Source organism: Sorex fumeus, unplaced genomic scaffold, assembly GCF_029834395.1.
Source record: "Sorex fumeus unplaced genomic scaffold, SorFum_2.1 ptg000018l, whole genome shotgun sequence".
Classification (NCBI taxonomy): Eukaryota; Metazoa; Chordata; class Mammalia; order Eulipotyphla; family Soricidae; genus Sorex; species Sorex fumeus.
In genome coordinates this window covers 22,141,124-22,156,860 of record NW_026606075.1, presented here as the reverse complement: position 1 = coordinate 22,156,860, position 15,737 = coordinate 22,141,124, and the positions used below count along the sequence as shown (strand labels likewise).

Sequence of the window (15,737 nt, the reverse complement as noted above, 5' to 3'; positions counted from 1 at the left end):
TCTTCTAAATTGCATCAGTTTATTGCTTTGGACATAAAACTACAATACCATTATTGAGTGATCTCATTTGGAGATTCGTTTTTGTGATTTCTTTCATGTATAATATGTGCACTGTAGCACTGCCCTCCCATTGTTCATCGATTTTGCTTGAACAGGCACCAGTAACATCTCCATTGTGAGACTTGTTGTTACTGTTTTTGGCATATTGAATACGCCATGGGGAGCTTGCCAGGCTCTGCCATGTGGGTGGGATACTCTCGGTAATTTGCCCGGCTCTCTAAGAACGACAGAGGAATTGAACTCAGATCAACCTTGCCACGTGCAAGCAAATGCCCTACCCACTGTGCTATTGCACGTCCACAAATCCATAGAAAACATTTTGGAAGAATACATACTTAAATATATCAATAGCTGCCTCCAGTGAACATCCTTGGTGACTGGAAGAGTCCATGTTTTGTTTGAATTTTTGTTCACAAGCTGGTGAACAAAGTGACTTTTAAGTGACTGATCCGGCTTCACTCCCTGGTGTTCCATATGGTCCCCGGATTACCACCAGGAGTAACCCCTGAGTGTGTAGTCACAAAATAAGTAAATGGCAGCAGTGTTGTAGTCTCTCTCTTGCTCGCCATGTGAGCTGCTTCCCCACCTCAGCCTGCAGCCACCACCAATGGACACCTGAATGAGGGAACGAGCCGCCAGGCTGGTTGGTGAGCAGTTGCCATTTATTCCATTCTCCCCAGTCTCACTAAGTGTCCCATTCCAGTCTCACACTGCCCCTCATTTCCATCTCCTCCTGTTCTCTATGCTAGTCTCTCAGTGCTTGGTCTGGCTGCCTTAGTCTCCTGCCAACCTCCAAGCATTCGGAGTAGCAGCCGCTGTAGGTCTTGTAGCACAATCAACATATGAAAACCCTTCCTTCCTATCTCCTGCAGCCAGGAGATCTGCTCGAGGAAATATTTCCTAGGATGTATTTCTCCTTTCTTTAGTTCAATAACCATTCCTCTTAATTCTGCATTTTTTTTTGCTTTATGGGGTCACACCCGGCACTGCACAGGTATTACTCCTGGCTTTGCGCTCAGGAATTACTCCTGGCAGTGCTCGGGGAACCATATTGGATGCTGGGACTCAAGCCCAGGTCGACTGTGGGCAAGGCAAACTCTCTACCCGTTGTACTATCAAGCTCCAGCCCCAATTTTACTTCTTAATGTTAGACATTGACTTTGAGCTTTTTGCATGGACATGGTAAGAGACACATTAAGCTTGTAGATGTATAGATTCCAGACTACAGTGCTCAGGTCAGATTAATCTTTCCTAACCTTGGCAGGGTCCTAATCCAGTCGTTACTCTTCGGATCATGACAGAATTTGTCCATGACTGTGCTCTTATAGTTAAGTATCATGGCGCTTTGGCCTGGCCCATTTTGATGCCAGGGTAGCTCACAGCTTGCCGTGGGTCCATCTAGTCCCTCATTGGGACCCTGCTTTTGGGGTGCTAGGAATTAAGGGCAACTGAGGCTTAAATCGAGAAAACAGATGCCCAGGAGTGAATATTATTTGGAGTAAATTAACTCCCAAGTTAGAAAAGCATAGCATTGTCTTCCTTTGTCTATACACAAAGGACATTGCTCTGAAGTAAACTATGCAAAAGGACATAAGAGAAGGAGAAAAGCAATATTTCACTTACAAATACAAATCAACAGAGTCTGATTTGGGGATAAAGGTGATTGACTGGTTGGGGAAGCAGAGCACAGAGAAGAGGTTAAAGATAAACACATAGAAATGGGGCTACCTTGGGAGCACTGAGATGGGTGTAAGCCAATAAACCTAAGTTCTCTGCGGCCAGGAAAAAACGACAAACCAATGTTATCCTACACCTGAGCATTGTCAATGTGACCCAAAACAAAAGAAAAAAGAAAAACAAGATAATCAATTAAAGGAGCATTAGCAATAATAGACCTTGCTTATTCTCCAGTCCCACAGCCTCCAAGGTTAGAGCCTCAGGAGCCCAATTCTGCCACTAGCACAACGATTGCTGTTTACTGGAGTGTGAACAGGGAAGATATTATTGACTCATTCCAAGTTTACTGCATGGAGGAGCCACAAGATGACCAAGAATTAAATGGTAAGATCGCTAACACAAATACAGATGCATATGTACATTTCCGCATTTCAATGTGAAGTATGTATTTATTTTGGTTTGGGATCACATCAGACAGTACTCAGGAGCACCTCCTGTCTCTGTGCTTGGAGGTTGCTTCTGGAGGTGCTAGTGCTGGTGGATAGTGTGATGCTAGGGACTGAATCCAGGCCTTCTGCACGTAAACTATGCACCAATTGAGCTGTTTTTCTATCCCAAATAATTTAACATATACCTACTATGGCTTCTTGCACAAAATGTGTAAAGCCTCTTATAAAAACAGCAGTGAATCAACTGCCTTATGCTGAGGTAGCATGCATGCAAATTTGGAAGTCTGGAGCAAGGAAAACAAAATAACTTTAATATCATCATCATGGTCAAGATGAATATTTTAGCTCAGTTTCAGACTCGACTTTGAGCTTTCAGAATGCCAGAAACCATGAATGCATTCTCATTTTCAGAAGGGAGATAAAAAACCAGTGCTTCAGAGAGAAAAAAAGTTTCTAGAAGACAGGTCTAAAGTCTGTCACTTTAGGAGAAAGAGAAGAGAGGAGCCTGCCATAGAGGCAGACTGGGATGGGGGTGGCTTGAAGGGGTGGGAGGGAAACTGGGTACACTGGTGCTGGAAAATTACACTGGCAGGGGGAAGGGTGTTGGAACATTGTATGACTGCAGGGCAATCATGAACAATTTTGTAATGCTCTATCTCATGATGATTCAATTAAAAAAAGTATGTCACTTTGTAGGAAACTGTTGCCACAAAAACTTTTAATGCAATTCAGGTATTGGATGTCATGGTTGGCAGTTTTTCAGATTTACCTTTGATTAAAGCTACATAGAAATCACAAAGTTTAATTCAGAATACACAATTTCCAGTCATGGGCACAGATAAGCAATAATCTTCTGGTGTCTCATTTGAATGAGCTTAGATAGAAGTGAAAATGATCAGTAAGTTGAACCTGTCGTATATCTTAAAGTTGAACCTTATAGTAATTATAGCTAAACTTATAGTAAATACCTAGATTCACCAGGATTTCTTTTCTTTTTCTTTTTGGTTTTGGGGTCATAGCCAGCAGTGCTGAGGGTATTCTCAGCTGGTTCCTTGGAACTCACTCCCCGTTGGTGCTTAGGCGACCATGTGGTGTCAGGGAGTAAAGTGGGCCCTTCAGTATGCAAAGCATGGGCTTGAGCTATCTATCCAGTCCCTTAGGATTTCTTATATACCTAGAAATATGGTAGTTTGGATTGTACTTCTGGTGGTTAGAGCTGATGTGCTGGTATGCAAAATTGCTTGTTGAATGCACACTCAGATTTTGGAAACCAAATGAGTATGTGGTAGGATTGACATGCTATTTCAAAAGCCAGAGAACCAATTTGTTATAAAGAATTTATTATATTTCACTATTAACAATATTTAAATATTTTGCAATCTCCTGTGACACATTAAAAAAATTAAAGCAAGAAAAATGAGCTGTAGAATAAAGTTGCCTGTTTATCCCTAAGAATTTTTTTTTTATTTGGAGATTTCTTACTGTATCCCTGTGACAAACAACAAGGCAGGTACTATTATCCCTTTTGGTAAACAAGAAAGCTGATGTGATTGAATTATTTGTCCAGGGACACACAGATTAAATATTACAGGAGTCAGTCAACATAGATCTTGTCAGACTCCAAAGCTCCTGTTATTGTTTATTTTCTGGTTTGACTTCTTTGGTACATTAGACTTTTTCTTCCTCTGTACCCTGATTATGTATCCTAGTTCTATATCATGGAACTCCATAGCTCTCCAAGTTTCCTCTTAACAAGTGTATTGGCAGGAATACTTTTAAAAAGTGCTTTGACTTCCCTGACCTCTCCCAAACACTTGCCTATTCTACGTGTCATTTATTAAATCAACTCTGTTGATCCTTTCACTAATCTGATGCTCTGCAGTGTTCTGGGAAAGACACCTTTTATTTTATCATTTGCATGGCTGAAAGGAATAATGGGAAAACAGAACTTAACTTGAAAGAATGAGACCCTTGAAAACAGTTCATAATTTTTATGCCAGCAGAGACATTTTTTTTCGAGTGTGTGGAAGTCCTTATGGCATTCTTTAAACCAAATTTCTGTCCAGAAAGCGTTAGGTCATTGGGAAAGAGAGATGCAAGTGGAAGAAAACTGCTGAGATGAAGAATTTCTGAATTTTCTTTAAAAAAAATCTAGTTTCTAAATGGAGGGATGTGAAATTTAAGAAAAATAAGGAAGGATTACCATAGGCTTAATTTTTGTTAGTTTGTTTCTAGATCATATCTGGTGGTACCCAGCTCTTAGTTTTGGCTTGGTGCTCAGGAATTACTCCTGGCAGTGTTTTGGGGACCATATCGGGTGCTGGGGTTTGGATCAGTGTGTGCAAGGAAAGAGCCCTGTTCCCTGCGCCCCTAATTTTTTTAAATTGTTCTTTTTAAAGGAGAGAAAATTTGAGTAAGAATAATCAGATTGTCCCAAAAGAGTAGGTACTGAGAATGGTATTGAATAATATTTACTTTGAAAATATTGAAGATAAAACAAACAAACAGAAAAAGGAAATGTACATATTCAACAAAGTCATTTCTTTGAATAGTTAATGATCTATGAAACTTAAGGGGCTGGAGAGATAGTCCAGAGGGCAAAGCATTTGCTATGCTTGTGACCCACTGTAGTTTCTTTCATCCAGGGAACCTCATGATGCCAGCAGAAACCCTAGATTTCTGAGTTGGAAGTGGCCCCCAACTCCTGCTGGGTGTGGCCTCAAACACCACCTCCCAAACTTAAACTTAATTATTTCTATAAATTGTAAAATCTCTAGTTGAAATTCTGGAATTCATGCTAAAGAACCAGAATATGAAACTTGGAAAGTCATATTGAATGCCACAGATGGTTTTAATCTGTCTATAAAGATGTTCTAGAAAACATGGGGTTGGTCTTCATTTATTACTCACTGTCCTGAATTGTTGACGTTCCTTGAGAATTTTATGTATTCTACTCATATATGTATGCATATAAATATACACACATACACATCACACATGTGTATAAATAATATTACTTTTAATATGAGAGTAGTTTGGACCTGCATTTCTTGGTTCTCAGGGACTATTCCTGGATCTGTTCTCAGGAATGACTCTGGAGGTACTTGGCAGACCATACACAGTACCAGGGATTTAACTCTGATCAGCCACATGCAAGGCAAATGTGCCTTAATCCATTTACTATCTCTCTAGCCCCTGAAAAAAGTTACTTTAATTGTGGTACACAAAGCTCATAATCTTACTTACTGTATCACTCTAACCCTATTGTTCATCGATTTCCTCGAGCAGGCACAGTAACGTCTCCTTTGTTCTAGCCCTGAGATTTTTAGAAAGTGCCACATTTGAGGCTCTTTCAGGGTCAGGAGAATAAGACTCATCATTGTTACTGACTTTTGGTATATTGAATACGCCATGGGGAGTTTGCCAGACTCTGCCGTGTGGGCAGGATGCTTTTGGTAGCCTGCCAGGTACTCCAGAGTAAGAACTAGATAATAAGGTGTCGCGCAGCTTCAGGACTGGGAGGGAAACTCATCCCACCCTCCTCCAATGGCCCGGTTGGGACAGCCAGGCTCAGAGGCAGGAGACTCTGCACTGTTCTCTTCCAGGAGCTGGGTTTTATAGTCCCTGGGTCTTGGCTGTTGATGGGATTACATGGTGCCAGGGGCAGTTGGTGGGTGTAACGCCTACATACTGGAAGATGGGAGATCTGGGTGGAGGAGGCCCAGTCCCAATCCATAATCTTACTAAAATACTTTTATTTTTTGACAAGTCGGAGAGCCCAGCAAGCTACTGAGAGTATCTTGCCTGCAAGGCAAAGCCTGGCAAGCTCCCCGTGACGTTTCGATATGCCAAACACAGTAACAACAAGTCTCACAATGGAGATGTTACTGGGCCCGCTCAAGCGAATCGATGAACAACGGGAGGACAGTGCTACAGTGCTATTTATGAGTAATTCTATGCTACATTAAATAATTATTTTCAAAAGCTCTTGCTTTCTTATGTACTCTGAAGTGCTATCACATCATGAAATCAAAAGCCTATGTTTTCCACTGAAAAAAAGCATAGACCTTCCCCCCTCTCCCAGTAAGTGTGACTTTGAATTAACTTTGGAAGATATAGAGTTGATGATTGTGTTTTATGCTAGACTTGGTAGAAGAGTACCGAGTGACGGTGAGAGAAAGCTACTGCGTTTTTGAAGATTTGGAGCCTGACCGCTGCTATCAAGTGTGGGTGATGGCTGTGAACTTTACTGGGTGTAGCCTGCCCAGTGAAAGGGCATTTTTCAGAACCGGTAAGGAAACATTAAAGGGGTGTTGGAAAGCGGAGAGCAATACTCGTTTCTTCACAGGCTGCTAAGGGCAGCCAAAGAAGTCTACTTAGGGAGTACCTACTGCCATTGCATGCTGCATGTTGTATGAGGCTGGGTATGTAATGATAGATTAGACTGATTTTCTGTTCTTGAAAAGCTTGCAGTCAAGTGTGGAGGTGGGGGTCAGGTGGGGAGAAACAAGCTTTTACAGATCATTATCTAGTTGTGCACAGCTATAATTAGAATACTCCAGAAAGGCAGTCAAGAGAGCTCCGGGCAGGGGCAGGGTTAGGAAGGGCTTCTTCCCAAGGGTTCTTCAAAAGTAATGTGTTGAAGAGGTTCTCCATTTAAGAAGCATAATAGTAGACATGCTCAGAAACATCACTGGGCATGGAGCATGCAATAACATGTTTGCCAGCATTTCTTGGACTTTAAGACTAAGTACAGAAGGGGACCTGGGGAGGGCTCCGTGGTAGAGCACCTGCCTCACAGGCAGGAGGCCAAGGAGAATTGGACACACTTCACTTGCTGAGCATGATCTTGGTGGCACTGCCACTTGGATTCCCTGGTACCACAACAAACTGTGCAAGCACCACACCAAGTATATGAGCCTTGATCATTAAAACAGTAATAGGAAAGGGAAGGGGAAATTTTGGAAAGGAGAGGGGAGGAGAGGGAAGTGGGAGGGGGTTAATGGAGTGAAAGGGAAGGTAGAGGAGAGCAGAAGGGAGGAGTAGGGAGAGGGGAGAAGAATAGAGGTGGGGGGGAGGAAAGGGAAAAGGAAGAAAGAGGAGGATGGGAGGGGGGAGAGGAAGGAGAGGAGGGTGGCAGAGTAGGGGAAGGGAGGAGAAGGTAGTAGGGGAGGGGAGAGAAAGGGAGGGGAGCAGAGGGGAGGGAAGAAGGAAAAAAGGGCAGGAGAGGAAAGGAGAGAAAGGAGGAGAGGAGGGGAGGGGAAAGGAGGGAGGAGCCTAGGAGACAAGAGAAGCAGTACATGGAAGCCAGAGGTTGTGTTTGCTAAGGTGAGTCACTCCGGTCTTCATCATGCGGATGTCAGAAGCCCCGACTTCCAACAGATATGTTCATCAGGGGATGCAGAGCCCTGGTCCGACCTTTCCACAAGGTCATGCTGCAGCTGTGGTATAAGCTGAGCTTGCATTGCCTTTGTAAACTTTCAAACCACCTCCAGGGGTTAAGGTGGAGAAATGGCTCATTCCCATCCTTTAGGCCTTTAATAACAGCATGGCCACCTTATATAGAGAAAAAAACAGACAAAAATATTTTATTTACTTGCATCTATATAAGGAAACTGGGGCTTAGGGCGAGCATGTCTGTGGGATGGATGGACACTGAGCTATTTGGAAGGCAGAGGGGGCTTTTTACTCTATAAAATATTAAACCTTTTTCAACCCAGGAGAGATATATTATATTAAATATACATATTAAATGTGGCATCCCTGGTGCTGCATTTTTAGAGAGGGTGAGGGGCATGAGGTGCTGGGGTCTGACTCAGGGCCTGGCGTATGTTAAGTACGTGCACTTGAGCCATTCTCCTGGCCCTCCAAATGCATTTGGGGGGTTCCTAAGCAGTGTTTAAGGGGCTGGGTGCATCATACCAAAGGACAAGGTTGCAGAGCTGTTCAGAATGTCTTGGTGGGTGCAACAAGGGGAGAGGGATGGGGCTCCCCTAGGTGGTGCTCAGGAGGCTCGGAGCCCATCAGCAATTCTTGGCTAGCTGCACTGGTGGCTCAGTGCAAAGGCCTGAAGATTTGGTGCTGCTCAGGCCCTGGGCCACCGGGACAGTGCAGGGGGACCTCCAGGGCTTCACCCCATTGATGCTCGATTCTCTGGTGCAGGAAATCAAACCCAAGTCATACTGTCTCCCTCAGAATGTATTTTTAATCAAAAAGCAAAATACAGTCATGCCTAACGATGCTTCCCAGGTTCCGGGAAACTGCTGCCTTGCTTGCTTTACAGCTGACTGGGCTTTCATCTCTCTAGCACCTTCCACCCCGGGGATCCGGGCCGAGGACTGTACTGTGTGTTGGAATACAGCCACAGTCCGCTGGCGGCCTGCTAACCCAGAGGCCACCGAAAGCTACACGCTGGAGTACTGCAGACAGAACTCTCCAGAGGGGGAGGGCCTCAGGTAAGAGTCCCATGCCAGGGTTAGACCACCCAGAGCTCTGCCACCCAGCCCTGAGCTGACCACTGAGTTTATGCTCACCGAGTGGGGGGAAAGCATCCTCAACTCCTACTGAAGTAATTTAATTAAGCTGTTGATTTGATTTACAACACCATCACTATTCATCAATGAGCTCCAAGTTTGTAATAAAACATATGCTACAATGCCGAATAATAACTCCCTAGAAAGAAAAATGTACATGAATTTCACTAAGAACATTCTTGGAGGTATATTTAATTGGAGTCATTAGATAGGATTTATGCATATTTTATGTACTTCTTAGTAGTTCTATCAGAATAAGTAGCACCTAACAGGAGACTAATGGTGAGAGGGTATGTGAGTATAAATCTGAATGTCTCCATCGGTAACATAGGGTAGCTAATTACATATCACAAAGACGTATCTCCCTCTCAAAGAGCATGAAGCAAGAAAATAAATGTGCAGTTCCCACCAGAATGATGAAGCTAAAATTTACTAATAAAGTGTGCATTCAGTGGACATTTGATAGATGCTAATTTATTTACTGAAGTAGAGTTTTCTTAACCTTCAATCTCTGGCATTAAGGAAAAATTCTCACCTCTGACAAATATTTTACTTATTGTTGTTAATATACATATTTTCATAAAGGTCTTTTTATATTTCCTTTTTACCAAGTTTACTGAGATAAGCTATTTTGGTAGGATATAAAACTTAAAAATAATGGCATGAAAGTAGACAGCTTTTAAATAAAGCATATTATTTACTTAAGCTCTTAATTATCTTCATGATCAATCAATAGCTATTTAGTTATGATGTGAGGTTTCATCTCACTGAGCAATAATTATAGTTGTTTTTTCAAGAATGTGAAGACAGCCTTCACAAAATAATGATCAAAGGATGAATTAATGCAAGCATTTCAGCAGAAGTGAAAATATAGATAGAATCTTTTTTAATGTGCCAATTGTTGAAAGGTAGGATTCAGTGAAAAGCAAATAAACTCAAGAGAGAGGGAGAGAGAAAGGGAAAGAGAGAAAGTGCAAATGATTTTTACTGAGCAGTTATTATGTTCAGGTCACTGTCCTAAATATTTTATATTCACTAACTTATTTAATCCTCATGGAGGAAAAAACAGATACTTGGAGATATGATTATATTGTGAATGGCAAGCAAGATTCAAAAGTCATTTTCTTCATGTTATAAAAACATTTTGATGCTCTGAGATCATGTTATCAGCATTGCCCACGTCCCAGAGCAATCTCTCCCTCCAGTTCCTGCCATCAATGAGAACAACCCAATTCTCTCTAAGGCAGGATTAGACTGTTAAGGAAAGCTCTGGAGTGACTCATTCTGGTTTGGGAGAAGATCCCAGCTGGCATTCACATGAAAAATTATCAGCACTGTTGGAATTCTATATATAAACAGAAATCTGGAAATATTCATACCCAGAGTCACCTTACTTTGGGAACTGGGAAGCAGCTCATAAGTGTGGCCACTGAGGAGAAGAGGAAGGGCTGGAAGATAAATAAATGGTGACCATTGACAACTCTCATGAATATGACAGGAATTAGTCTAAATTTCATTTAACCCTCTCAGTCACACTGGAAGTGAGGCAATGAACTATGCATAACGAGACTCTAAGGAGTTAAATAATTTGGCCAGAGTGCTTAATAATGGAATGAGTTTGGAGTCAGAATTTGAAATCAGATCTGTCTTAGTCTTTCTACTCATTCTAAAACATGTCATTATATAGATTGCTTCAGCATTCCTCAGCAATCTAACAACTGCACTATTGTGAATTTTTAGTTTCCCAAGTCATATTTTAAAAAAGATGTAAAGAGACTGCAGTACTATTCAAAATGCTCTTGAAGGAGGTTTTTTCCTTTCAGATTATTGTTTTTTTAAAAGCCTTTCTGATATCAACAATAAACAATCCAATGCCTTCCAAACAAGGCCTCATATCAAAGCTAAAATAAAAAATTACCCAAACTAGAAATAAAAACCCAAAACCCCAAATCCAATAACAATTCCACTTTACAGTAAAATGGATATCAATGTACACTTTTCTCAAAACAGAAACTGAGTATATTCAAACATAAAGCTTGTCAGTAGTTTTTTTATTTGTCACTTGGTTGGTGAATTTATTTTGATTTTTTTTGTTAAAGGAGAGCATCTGAAAGACTGGGTAAGCAGAAGTTCATAGTAGTCATATAATAAAGATTCTTTGTTATTGGAGGGATATAATGTGGCAAATTTGGAAACAAAGGGAAATCCCACATGCAAACCTGTTTGATAGTTGGAAAGTGTGTGTTTTCCAATTAGGTGCTGAAAGATGCCCCCTCAGTGCCAGGAGGTGGAATGGTATGTCAAATCCACAAATAGAGATAACTAAGTTCTTTTTTTTTTTAGATTTTTCAGAGAAACACCATGAGGTACAGTTGTAGACTTACAAATTTTTGTGCTTGGGTTTCAGTTATACAATGATCGAGTACCCATCCCTCCACTTTTTTTTTTTGAATGAGTTGCTTTTTATTTATTTATTTTTTATTTATTTTTATTTCTTTACAGTTGTAGATTTACAAATTTTTGTGCTTGGGTTTCAATTGTACAATGATCAAACACCCATCCCTTCACCAGTGCCCATTTTCCACCACCATGGGTCCCAGTATCCCTCCCACCCCCCATTCCCCCCCCCCCCCCCCCCCGTCCCACCCTGCCTCTGTGGCAGGGTCATTTACTTTCCATTGATCACTTTGCATATAAGGAAATGGCTTACGCGGCCATGCAGTTCGGAAAAAATGTCCTGGTACCCGCATGCCAGAGCCATGCTTGTAGAAGCTCATGGTCACCGGGATTCCATCTGGAGAAGGTGGGACAGCAGCACCTACAACATCTGGGACCTCCTGGTGATATCAGCTCTATTGGGGCCCGGAGCATTCTCTGGGAGCTGTGGGGCCCTCCAGACGGTTTTCTTCTTTGTTGCTGTGTGCTGTAAGATGGCACTGGGGGGCGAGTTGTGGGCATGGCTTCCGGAATCAGAGGTTGCCTGGGAGCCGGGGCAGCCCCATTGCAGTTCGGAAAAAATGTCCTAGTACCCGCATGCCAGAGCCATGCTTGTAGAAGCTCATGGTCACCAGGATTCCATCTGAGATAACTAAGTTCTTGCTGAGTCTAACAATATATATATTTTTAAAGTTAGGATTTTTTTTACCATTCATAGTATGGAAATTTACATACTGTTAATTATACCTTTTATGCATCCATCATTCCAAATCCACACCTGTCACCAGAGAACCTACTTCCCTCTAACACTGTCCCAAGGGCCCCAGCTTGGCCTTTCCTCCCCCGTCTCCCATTACCCCCCATGTAATCTCAGTTCTATACACAAAATCATAGGTTCTAATGATTTGGACAAGTTATTGTTCCCATACTATGTTTCCACATAGAAAATAGATCTTTTAAATTTTATTGTGGAGGTGGTGACACCTACACACATATAGATGGTTAAAGCTAAACTCTTGAAATTCCACAAAACTGTAAATCAGTTGTAAATCAGTGATAGATCAATGATAAAATTGAGGAGAGGAAAATTAAGAAAAGTTAAAGGGAAAATCTGGATAGATAATTTTTTTAAGCAAGCAAAATTTTGCTGGCAGAAAATCACTATTCTATTCATTTTCTATTACTGACATACCACTTCAGAACCATTACTCACTCATCAATAAAAAGCCTCTGTCTCTTAAACCCAGGGTTGGTACCAATAGACTAAGAAAATCTTAATCTCAGAGGTCCAGGGCTACAAAAATTATCTGTGTCACTTTTGCTTTTCCAATTTAAGAGCTCACTGGGGAGGGGATGGCCATGTATAGGCTTTTTGACCTTCTGGTTCTTACAACAAATCTAAAAACATTCCTTATAGGTCTGGTTTTTCAAAGCCCTATAAAACTTGAACTATTTCTTGTTAATCCACATTGCTCAGTATCTTAAATACATGTCTTAAAAATCTTAAATGTCTTAAAAGTCAGACAGTGAAATTAATGAGCAAATAACAAGAAAACTTGGTCTCCTACATTCAGTAAATGGAGACAATCTCTTCTATTCTATGAGACCTACATTCTTCATTCTGTTTTTCTATCCAAAAGTATGATTTAAGTTACTCATTTTGCATTTTTGAAAAAATAGCAAATCAAAGGTTGTCTGATCCCTCACTCACTCAGTGGCATCATGAAGAAATCATTATGTAAAATTGTAGTTCCAGTAACTGGGAGAGTGTTTTGTAGCAGCTCAATAAAGATGTGTTACCTGAATTTGTAAATATCAGTTGGCATAGAGCACTTAAGACTGATACCGACAGAAAAAGCTAGACCAGTTTTAAGGATAATCTCTACTCAAAATGGGGGGTGAGGGGTGTGGTGAGAAATTATGTCAATAAAGTAAAGAATAGCAAATGAGTAAATCAGTGCTTAGACAACTAACTAGGAGATAGGCTGGGCTGTGACCTGGAAACCTTTTCAGGAATTTCTCATAGGGAAGGTGACACTTTTACTCTTGCTTATCCATTTTTTTTGCAAAGTCTTTACAGAGATTCTATGCAGTGATCCTATGCTAAACCAAAAATTGCCCCAGAGGTCACTGAAGGGGAATGAGAAAGATCAAAGATGATTTATTTTGATAAAGTTTAATTTGGATGAGGAGAGAGACTTTGTACACATCTTCCATAAAGGTTTGTTTAATCACTAGATAGATAGATGAGTGGTGTGATTAGTCAATCTCTTTTATGCTTATGTCAACTCCAGCTCTTCTAATTGATTGCAATCTATCAAAGGAGAGAGGGAAAACTAGAGAACTAAGAAATGAAAAGAAAAGACAAAAAGGTGTATAATAGAAACTTATGTTTAACTTAACTTATGTTTAAGGTCCCCAACACACAACACACACACACAAACACACACACACACACAGAGTATTGATTGATTTTTAGAATGGGAAGTCTGATTTGGACAGAAACAGTTCCATTTTTAGATATGCATTTATTCCCTCAGTAGGATGGCCTTTAGTATTTCCAATTTAAGACCAAAGGCACTGAACTCTTGTAGTGGGTGTTTGAATGGAATGAGCCTACTGGGCCCCCAAATTCTATGACACAGTGTCTGCAATAGTCGAGCAATTGCCTCCATTCCATAATCCTAACAGAAAACATATTTGCATATTTTGTGTGTGGGCACTGGGCTCAGTCCCAGCAGTCAGCCCCGGTTGGGATTGGTGGTGGGCGGGAGTGACAATCCCTGGCTTGTGTGGGGAGGGGGCTAAGGGAGCTCCTACTCACCCTTTCCTGTTTTTCTTTGAATGCTCTCCTCAGGTTGGGTGGGCTTAGAACACGTTAGAAAATTTTCCACCGCTCTGCTGTTTCCTCAGCTGTTCTGTGTCTCCTGTGTGGAGAGAAGTCAGCAGAAATGTGGGTGGAGGAGGGAAAACTGAGAGAAATATAGTACAGGGATTATCTGTGTGGGCAGTAGAGAGAGAAGCTGTGTACTGAATGACAAATCTGTGAGACTCAATACGCCACTGAAGTAGTGAACTTCCTGCTCACTGTTATAGCAGAAGGTTGTGGGTTGGAAAGACCCTACCTGAGCCCCCCTTTTCCAGAACTTAAAGTATGGATTGGCTCTGGAGGGCGGGGCCTGTTCTACACCTGGTGAAGGTACAGTCAGAGTTGTTATGGCTGGGTGTTGTAGCTGGGAACATTTGCTACTCTGGGTAACAAGGAAGCATTTCTTGATGAACTTGGTGCCTGAGTTGTTGATAAAGACTCCCAGCATTTCTTTCTTTTCTAAAAAAGAAAAAAATTATAATGTTTCTCTCTCTTTTAAAAAAGGAAAAGAGCTATTGATTAAGAGTTTAGTTGTTCAAATGGTGGCTGACCAAAAGTCAATGTCAAGAGATTTGACTTTCTCCAAAACCCGTGGGCAAAGAAAGGCAGTCATTTCTGCCCCATGCTTGCATCATAGAATGAATGGAAGGGTCATTAATATAACTGGGCCCAGAGTCATTGAGTAATGAAAATTCAATAATCAGTCTCTTTGTGGTATTATTTTCCCAACACAACTTATAATATCCCTCCTCAGAGAGCCTTTGAGAGGAGAATGGGTTTGGAAAGATGATTCTCTTTTCCTGCCTTAGGCATTCAGGCTTCTTTCCTAAACCATATCTTTCTTTTTCATGAAATGAATCTGATTTAACTTTGATCATTTGCGATACCATGCAGTACCTGGTTACATAGTAAAATCCCAGTCAATGGAAACTGAAGTTGTTCCTTCACTTCTAACTTATGTTCTGTCAATTTCTAAACATAAAAAAACCTGAAGCATAAGAAACCTCTAAAAACAGGCCTGTAGAATAAGAGCCAGATAATGCATGCGTGAAGAAATTGTATCAGAAAGCACAGGTTAAAATAGTTCCTCAATGGAACATAAAATTTAAATCTGAACTTCCTGTCAGCTAAGGTGAAAACAGGAGAGAGGGGGAGAGCGAGCTGGAGATTACGAGATTACGTAACCTTTTTTTAAAAAAAGGAAGCACAACATTTCACTGAGACAATTATATTTCTTGACATTCACGTCTAAGATGAATTTTTCATGTAGATCTTTATATAAGGGCTATTGAACAAGATAATAGTGATTGCCCTTAAGAGCAGTTTTACAGAAGGTGCAAAAACATTCCTGATGCAACCATTTCAGAAACTGGATAGGAAAGTATCAAGTCAGATCACTGTTGTGCAGGCAGTTTTGTGGGGGTCAATCGATGTGACCTTTCTGTGCTAGAAGCAAGCTGGTGGGCCTGGAGCAGCAAACCCACCAAGGATCCCGGGATGCCTGTCGTAGGATAAATGGCATCATTTTGATTGGGGAAAACCCAGGCCCAGGGTGCTTCTGCTGGAGTTGTTTGGCTCACTTTGCTTTTAGAAGAGATTCCAATTACAGGGAAGCCTAAGTCCTAGGGTTGGCAGCATTTAGCAATCATGTTCCACTTCTACGTGATTAGGAATGCTTAGTGATGTGTAGTTAACATCAAGCTCTGAAGTTGT

At 41.2% G+C, this 15,737-nt stretch overlaps 1 protein-coding gene across 1 annotated transcript in view; it reads left to right on the top strand.

Moving 5' to 3' along the window:
- The window catches only part of CMYA5 (cardiomyopathy associated 5), a 112,772-nt gene that overhangs the window by 70,305 nt on the left and 26,730 nt on the right, over positions 1-15,737 (top strand). Inside the window, exons 7-9 of the mRNA XM_056112513.1 lie at positions 1,972-2,121; positions 6,331-6,477; positions 8,494-8,641. Of these exons, the coding sequence (XP_055968488.1) occupies positions 1,972-2,121; positions 6,331-6,477; positions 8,494-8,641 (445 nt within the window). The remainder of the gene's footprint in view (positions 1-1,971; positions 2,122-6,330; positions 6,478-8,493; positions 8,642-15,737) is intronic.